Source organism: Lycium ferocissimum, unplaced genomic scaffold (genome assembly GCF_029784015.1).
Source record: "Lycium ferocissimum isolate CSIRO_LF1 unplaced genomic scaffold, AGI_CSIRO_Lferr_CH_V1 ctg20062, whole genome shotgun sequence".
In the NCBI taxonomy this organism is placed as follows: domain Eukaryota; kingdom Viridiplantae; phylum Streptophyta; class Magnoliopsida; order Solanales; family Solanaceae; genus Lycium; species Lycium ferocissimum.
The window spans coordinates 1-9,422 of record NW_026718808.1 but is presented as its reverse complement, the minus strand read 5'-3'; the positions used below and the strand labels follow the sequence as shown (position 1 = coordinate 9,422).

The 9,422-nt window shown below is 36.8% G+C and overlaps 1 protein-coding gene and 1 pseudogene across 1 annotated transcript; both read right to left on the bottom strand.

The window, feature by feature from the left end:
• Positions 1-200: 200 nt before the first annotated feature.
• Positions 201-5,341, bottom strand: LOC132043019 (uncharacterized; annotated as a pseudogene).
• A 261-nt stretch (positions 5,342-5,602) lies between these two features.
• Positions 5,603-8,938, bottom strand: LOC132043018 (cell division control protein 48 homolog C-like). Its single transcript, XM_059433512.1, has 9 exons — positions 8,818-8,938; positions 8,456-8,625; positions 7,572-7,688; positions 7,373-7,477; positions 6,851-6,916; positions 6,696-6,760; positions 6,386-6,587; positions 6,039-6,176; positions 5,603-5,937 (listed from the first exon to the last, which is right to left on the bottom strand). The coding sequence occupies exons 1-9, from the start codon at positions 8,936-8,938 to the stop codon at positions 5,890-5,892; spliced, it is 1,032 nt and encodes a 343-aa protein (XP_059289495.1). The 3' UTR covers positions 5,603-5,889.
• Between the last annotated feature and the right edge of the window lie 484 nt (positions 8,939-9,422).

Below are 9,422 nucleotides of genomic sequence, written 5' to 3'. Positions count from 1 at the left end.
TTGAGTACTTGCCTGGGCAAAGAATGTTGTAGTTTCATCAGGGGAGAGGTGAACTTACCGAGGACACGACCTTATGCCCAAATAATAGCTATTGCATCAACAATGCAACCAAAGAATGTTGTAGTTTCATCAGTGAACTTAACAGTATGCAAATAATAGCTATTGCATGCTTGCTTAATCAAAAATAAAAGAGGTCATCGCTATGACATGACCATTCTTACTTCACTTCACCTTGTTAACATGCGACAAGGCTCTCGAAGATCTCTGGTTACAAGATCATCAATCAAAGTCCCTATAAAACTACTTTCTCTCTCAAGAACAATAAGTTGCTTGCCATCTGAGTGTCTAGCTGCATTAATTCCAGATATAATCCCCTACATCAGGAAAAATTTACCGAAAGAGGCTTAGAAGAACTTATCAGATAATAATCATAACGGCCTAGTTAAAAAGTAGGAACTAGTCTAAACATTTCCTATATCTATTGGATGCATAGGTAAAAATACATAAGCAAAAGTGAGCATATTGGAAGATAAAAACCTGGGCAGCAGCTTCTTCATAGCCTGTTGTCCCATTGATCTGGCCAGAAAAGAAAAGACCCTCGATCCTTTTAGTCATTAGGGATCTGGAGCACTGATAAGCAGGCAAGTAATCATACTCTCTGCATAGGCTGGCCTGAGCATTGTACAATTCTCAAGTCCGGTAATGTTCGTAAAAGTGGCAACTGTAGTCTCTCCGGCAAACCAGTCGAGAATCCCTACAGATGAACGAATCATTACACTATGCAAATAGCATTGGAGTATTTACTCAGCAATACAGTGATATATAGCATCAGAGTATTTCATTTCCAAGAGAGCGTACTAAGAAAATGAAATTTTAACTATAAGAAATTAGTCAACAGAGAGCTTTAAGTAGGCTACATATCTTCCTACCAGCACATCTCCATTGGTTCCTTGGAAATGACCAAGTCATAGCAAATTAAAATCAATTTTATGGATATCACTAACCGGCAAAACCTTAGCACATTATACTCGGGAATAGGTAACAGACTTGAATACATTATTCTAAAAAGAGAACCACAAAAAGCCGACAAGATCCTAAGAGTGTACCCGACAAGATCCTAAGAGTGTACACTTCTTCGAAGTAAAGCACCCAATCCTCCGGAAATACAAAAATTAGCTATATGTCTGGATTTAGTACTTGTAACATCAAATTACAATAAATATTACTAATTTCAGCATCTAAGATATAATAAATGACAATGTTACTCCAACAACTCATATTAAACATCAGTAAGGGTGTGATTGGTATGACCAAAGACGCTTTTCTTAAAATGTTTTCTTGATGAATTGTTTTTGAGTATTCAGTTACTTTGACCCCCCCCCCCCCCCCCCCTTTTTTTTTTTTTTTTGGATAAGGTAAGTGGTATTATTAACAATGGGAACGAAAACTCCCATATACAGGAGGTATACCAAAAAGTAGAGAATCTACATGAAAAAATGATACTCTACAAAAGACACCCAATCATCTATACAAGAAGGAATCATGAGGGTGCACCAAAATGCAATCAAAGAGAAAAGGCTATTTTTTAAGTGTGCAAACTCATTTTCGACCCCCTCGAAAGCTCTCATATTTATCTCTTTCCATATGACCCACATAAAAGCTAATGAAGCAACCTTCCATGCCGTTTGCCTTCTACATCTACATCTTACAGCCCAACTGTGCAGAACATCTCTAACGGCACCCACCATTGCCTGTTGTACACCAAAATCATACAGAAGCACCCTCTACAAACTCGACGCCACTTTGCAATGCGTCAATAGATATTTTTACCCCAACAAAATAATTTTTCTTGATAAGGTTATTGAAGGAAAATATTTTCCTCAAATGGGAGAAACCAAAGTCATTCATTTATAGGGAAATGTCATTTTTCTTTGCAGTATATCATTTGCTTCAATTGCACAGTTCGAAACTCGGCAGATAACAGTTTGACATGTTATTTTTGCTTCTATCGTTCCTTTTTTCCGTTCTAATATTGTTATTAACCTTTAGTACTAAAATATTACCCAAACACAGTCATCATACACACTCCTCCACCTTCACGCCTATCATACTTTACCTAGTACACAATACGGGAACATGATGTGGGAAATGATTTCCCAAGATAAAACATTTTCACAATAAACATTCCCTTCAATACCAAAAGCACCCTATTAAGTAATTCAACAAGGTCACATAAAGATAGCTCCATCGCAAAATTAAATTTTCGATTTTCGGTTAATAAATTATAAAAAGAATCAATTTGCAACATTCAACTCGTATTCAATTACTCTAGTAAGTGAAAGGGTTGAAGAGGAGTTGCACAATAAAAAAGAAAGAATCCTCACTTGAAGAAGAAAATAAGAAGTAAATTCAAAGTAGGCAAAAGGTACCAGTAGGAAAGGCGTTGTAAGGCTGAGAAGAATAAGAAAACAACGAAAAATAGAGTGCCACAGATCGAAATATTTGCTGCTTCTAGCTGGGAGGAGTCCGAGGACCAAGAACTCAAAAGACAAAGGCCCTTTTTTTTACTCCTTTTTTTTAAAAAAAGAAAATACAACTTTTAAAGTCAAAATCGAAATATTTGCTGCTTCTAGCTGGGATCACTTTGCGCCTGACAGTTCAAAGAGCTCACCCATGAGGCGATAACCCCTAGTCGATCAATTAATACACTGCTTGAATGTAAAGGATTTATACCATAAACACTGCAGATTGTCAGCAAGATGACAATCAACGAAAAGCTGTTTTCCTTGTGTAAGGCAGTAATTAAATTGTCAGCAAACCTGCACGTAGAGCTCAGGAACACTTCGACCCTCAGGTTCAAGGAATATTTGCTGAGACTCTTTCTCTTGAAATCTTACAATCTGAAATAGTCAAAAAGATAATCATACTTCACATGGGAGAAATAAAAAGAAAATAAGAACAAATAAGTTTTCAAATCTGGAACCATGATATTTGAACGAGGGAGTTGGTTACTAAATTTACGTCAACTAATACTCGTCACATACTTTGTTACAAGCAAGGATTCACCCTCCACTCACTAGATGAACTATAATAACATTAGCAGATTCTAGTATCAGATGGAATTAAATCTTCCCTCCACTTAATTTCTTTTCCCTCCAATAGCACAAGGAGCTTCCAAGTTACACAATAACTACTAAGAAATTTCAGTGGGTATAAATTTCCTCTTGTTGAAATATCAGGATATAAATTTTTTGCAGGGAAACAAAAAGGACAACATTAACACTTCATTGGAATCATGATCATTAACATTTCATCGAGATAGTGATCATTAATAGTTTCAAAACATAGCTGAGGTGTATATGATTCCAAGCTTGGGAAATAGTATAATAGTAGCCTCCTTTAACAATTGCACCATCTTAACAGAGCATTCGACAACATAGAATAACACCCTTCTGAGTAAGTGGTAACTAATTTGCACAATCCATGATGGATATCCACTTTAAGAATTTAAAATGTGAGAGGATTTTATCACCAACCATATCAATCAACTTTCAACTATGCCTCAGAATCACTCTAACCCACTATTGAACTGCACATTGATATGATCCTCACAAAATAGTAGACAAGCAACTTTGAAATGCTATACACCTAAATGTAATAATCCAAATAATTACCCTTTTCGGTTGCCATTTGAGTTGAATCAAAGAAACATGAATATCAGGAAAAATAAGATGGAGATAAAAAATCCGAAGTTACAATTTATCTGTACTTCATTTGAAATTCTCTGTAACTCGAAATAAAGATATGCTGATATAAATTTGTCTCCGCAAAGTAAAGTTCGAAGGAAGATTAATCCTTTCCATTTCACATTTTTGGCTAAGAAATGTGCAGCATTCTCACATCAGTAAACGCAAGCATTCCGCGCATTAGGTGATATTAACAAGAAAATAAGAGCTAGAACGGAGAATTTAGTATGAGATGCCTCAAAACCAGAGAGAAGCTACATGGTCTGCAACATCATATAATACCTTATCCTCAATGGAGGGGCAGTATCGAGGGCCCTTAGCTTCCACCCACCCTCCATAAGTAGGAGTTTCGTGCAAATTATCTTTAATTAGCTGATGAGTACTCTTTGTGGTGCGTGTAAGGTAGCAGCACATTTGTTCCCTTTCTATATGGTAATTAGCATCAAAACTGAACCAGCTTACCTGAGGATCAACGATAAATGTTGGAGCATATGAATGTAGACCCATGAGCATGTATATATATAAATTACAAATGAAAAAAAAAAAATTTAAGTGAACCTTACCAACAAATATATCGCACACTCTAAAGGGAATTTCAAGCCTCCAGATCTTAAACCCTCATGAGATAAAATGAAGGCAAGAAGCAAAATAAAAGCTCTACAAGTAGCTACCTATCAATAACGCAAGCCCCCTCACAATGTATATACTATTCTCTACGGTCTATCCCACAGGAGAGGGGAGCTGGACATTGTGTAACTTGTATTATATAGCACATAGCACTCAGAAACACATGCTTGCAGTTTTGTATTAGATATAAAATTGCTTATAATAAATTGGTTTTTGATCAGACAAACTTAACATCTATTATTATCAGTAAAAATCAAGAAATAACCATTGGACTAGGGGAAAAGAGTATTAGATATCGCCTATCAGAGTACATTTGGAGGAAATCCTAAACCGGATCTAGGTTCAGAGAGATCCAGAGCATTTAATGTGACAAGTAAGTTTATCCAAAGACAACTCAAATAAAAATCACATGCACTTGCAAGTGAAACTAGCTTATACTGTTATACAACATACTTAATAAATGAAACTCATCCAGAAGCATGCAATATTTGCAACTCACTCACAAAATACATTGTCGTAAGCAATATGCTATTGGATTGCACAAGTAGTTCAGCATGGTTAGAGATCATAGATGACAGTTAAGTCTACAGAACCTACATATTAAGAATAAGCAGAAGGACCTCTTCATCTCCATGTTGGGGTTCCAGTCCTGCGAAATCTACAGTACGACAGTCTACACGTGCAGGGGTTCCTGTTTTTAGCCTATCAGTCTCAAAGCCAAGGCGCTGCAAGTTTTCTGTTAGACCAACGGAAGCTGATTCACCAGCTCTTCCTGCAGGCATTGAAGTTCTACCAATCCACATTTTCCCACTCATAAAGGTCCCTGTCGTCAGAATCACCGAAGGTGCATAGAAGTTCATTCCAAAGAAAGTACAGACCCCCTCAATGTTGTCATTTTTCCCCAACAAAATATCTGTTACCATTGCCTCTCTGATAAAGAGGTTTGGGGCGCTGGAAATGGGAGCGACAAGTTAGGCTCAAAAGATATAAAGGCCACCAATATGTTTGAGATATATAATTTGAACACAATGGAATAACTTGCAAAATCATGCACCGATGTGCAAGGAATTAATTGAATTTCTCCATACTTCTTAGTTTTCTGGTAAGTAAATAGATGTTTATAGCTCAGCCATTTTTCCTTTTTATACCCAAAAAAGAAAAAGGAGGCGAGAGAAATGGATTAGTTCGCCTCGTAATAAAAGGTGAAAATTACATCAGCACAGCAATCGTCCCAGAAACCCTGAGGTGAATATTTTCATAGCACTTTGTAACGCAAGAAGATGACATTGTACAGGTACAGGTTTATATATTTCCAATAGTTTTTTAAATGAAGACATTGTACAACTTTAGCTGAGAAGTATATGAGATACTGCTAGAAAGAGCATCCAAGATGCCAGTCTAGTATAAGCGGTCCATGAACCTCTATAGTGCAGACCAGAATTACTAAGCTGGAGATATGACCACCACTCTAAGCATCTTCTTTCCTCTCCTTCACCAAGGCTTTCATGTTCTGGCTTCATGCTGCTCTGAACCTTTTTGATAAATCATGATAGTATCCTATTTGCTGCATCCACAAACAGAATAATAAGAGACCATGATCGGATTTAGCACACAATGATAAATACCTTAACTGTAAATGATACCAGGTCCTCGAATCAGATGTACCTTGTCGGAGACAGATGGAGAAATTTTCTCCAAAGCACGTTTGAAATGTGACTCCTTGATGGTCGATGATATGTCACCACAACTTGTGTCTATGGCTGTCAATTTATCTTCAAGTGCAACCATTGCAGCTTCATTCATCTAGCACATTTAAGCAACTGGGAAAAGTCAATAAAGGAAACACGCCTTTGATAAAAGTACCAACCATGAAAAAAAGAGATGTGACAAGTTCCATTGTTTTCAAGGTGTTTTTTTTTTGTGTGTGTGTGTGTGTGCGGGGGGGGGGGGGGGGGGGGGGGGGGTGGTAAAGGCAGGTAAAACAAGTGGGTTAGAACAAAAGCTGAACAAACCAGTGCAGCTAGGTCCGCTCCACTTAAACTTTTACAGGCATCATCTCTTCCAATAGCCATCAAGTCGACACTAGAATCTATAGGTTTTTTCCGGGCAAGAGCTTTTAAAATTAGACCACGCTCATCTGGAGTAGGTAGAGGGACATATAGGAGTCTCCCTAACCTTCCAGGTCGAAGAATAGCTTGGTCCATGACTTCAGGCCTGCAAACATAATAACATGAATAAGAACCAAAACAGGAAGTGAATCATTTACTTCCAATGTTCATTCCAAAAACAAAAGGCACAAATATCCAGAAGAACAACATATACCTATTTGTGGCACCAATCACATAAACACCTTTTCTCTGATCTGCACCGTCTAGTTCTATTAGTAGCTGCAATAATTAGAAAAATTTAACATTTGCAAAGGTTAAGAAGAATATAATATCCACCTTTATCAAGAAAACATGCTCCATCATACAAACCTGATTCAAAAGCCTTTCCACAACCCAACCTCCTTCCTTACCACGCTTAGTTGTCAATGCATCCATCTGTAAAAACATGAAAAAATAAAAACGAATGTAAAAGAAAATAAACAAGAAGGTTGACAATCATGTGTTTTTCACAGAAGTTCTATTTTCTTTTTCTATTATTCCCTTATTTTTTTGTGTAATAAAACCATCAGTACAAAACTTAGCACTCGTGTCTGCACACTGTACTATGTATTAGACTTTGTGGCAATCATCTTATAAGTGCACAAGAATTTCGAAAGTTTCTTTTTTTGTCTTATTCTATTACTAATTTTGGGTACTGAAGCAACAGTGCAAAACATACTCTAATATCTGAACACTGTACTATGTATTAGTCTTTGCAGCAAGCATCTTACAGGTGCACCTAAGTTTTCGAAGGAAATAAAAATGAGTAAAAGCTTTCTGCAGTACTATTGAAGGTGAGTGGATTATTAGAACAAATTAAAAGTGTTTTAAGTTGTAAAGAGTGACAAGCACCTCATCGAAGAATAGAATGCATGGAGCACATGTTTTTGCACGGGTGAATAATGTCCTTATAGCTAACTCACTTTCACCAACATACTTGTTCAGAATTTCAGGTCCCTGGAGGAGATCAGTAAATGAGAAAACATGTCATGTTCAGTAGTGCAAAACTTTAAGAAAAGCAGCCATTAGGAAAATAGAAATTTGCAGGAACCTTAATGTGTATAAAATTTGCTCCAGCTTCATTAGCAACAGCTTTGGCAATTAATGTTTTACCGCATCCTGGGGGACCATAAAGCAAGAATCCTGTTTCCAAGTCCACCCCAAAACCCTGAAATATAAAACAACTTCTAGAAGTTCTATACTTGGTGTACTCATAAGAAAAATTAACAAAAGAGTTGAGGTTAAGGCACTAAAAAGCCACACAGAACTGGTACTAACTTTGACTTTGCATTCATCAACTGATAGCTTACTAAACTTGTAACACAAAGGATGCTTGCTAAAGGAAATGCATGAATTTTACATCCAAAGGGCAAGCATTCATTTGATGGTGAATCCTCCCAACCTAGTAGCAGTGTTCCCGATGAACATAAGTCCCACCGGACACTTGCAACTACAATTGTGACAAAGTTGGACGCATTGGTAGGACCAAGGACACAATTTTTAAGTTAAGAAAGTACAAGTGATCACACCAAAAAGAACACATAGTCTTCCAAGCACATTAAGATGCTCAAGAATGTGGGAGAAGAATTACTCAAAAAAGATACGTAACAGTACAACTCTGGTATTCCCCATGCCACAGAAAGTTCAATAAAGATGGCAAGAAAACTCCACCTTAACATTGATAATTTAAAGATCCTCTGCAATGGAATGAACAGACAGCTTAAACTTGGGCAAAGAAAGAGATAAATGCCCAACTAAAGATCATGGACGAAATAAATATAAGCGCCCAACATAAGATAAAGGGAAAGGAAAAGAAACATAACATAAGGAGGTCTTAAATGAAAGTTATCAGCTCAGTCAACTGACAAACCAGTGCGGTATTTCTATCTGAATATTCTATCTGAATATTCAATATAATTTAAGAGAATTACTGACCATGTAATCATTAGGATTCTTTATACGCCTGACGATGTATCGGTCAAAGTCATGTCTTAATGAATCAAGGCCTCCAACATCTTCCCACTTTACATTTGGGATAGCGGAGAAACCTTCTCTTCTAGATGAGGGTTGAATCAGTTTAGCTGCTTCCTGCAGATTATCATAAGATTATTAGCAGGCTATATGAAACAGCTTGTTTCAGATTTTACATCGAAGATAATCCCATGCCCAGAAAGAGAGTATCAGATACTAGATCACTAAAAAATAAAATATCTAATAATCATGCCAAACTTAATCCACTTTTTTATAAAGGCAGTGTTCGAGCCAACTTTCGTGCACCTTATTAATTCACTAGTTACCTGCTACTTCCACAAGAAAAGTTCCAGGGTAACTCTGTACACCAAAGACGAAATCAACTAACTTTTTTGTGCTTTTGTTGGAATGTGAACCCTGGTCTCCCATGGTCCACTCTATCTTCATTGATCGCTATGCCATATCCTTGATCGCTTTACCCATATATGTATTGTTCAATTCTCTTAACACGTATAAACTTCACGTGATAATGTTCTTAAAGGATGATGCACCCTCCTCCTTTTTAGACTGCCAAACTTGATCTTTAAATTTCACAGTCTAAATGGAGTGTGCATTATCCTTTAAGAACATTATCATGCAAAGCTTATAAACATTAAGAGAATTTAAAACACGGGTAAAGCAATCTATTATACATATTAAACTGTGAAACTCAAAATCAACCACTACATTTTTGAGACAATAAAAAGCTGATTTTTGAATATGCATGTAAATGAAAGTCATGGTTCTTCTACTTGCATAGGCTGGTGTAGGGGAGGAGCATCTATAGTTTCAGCGACAGGGTATAAAATGCCAAATGCCAATTAGATCCAGCAATTATGGGTCACAACCAAAGGAATATTTCTCATAAAGGTAAATCAAGATTCTCTGCATC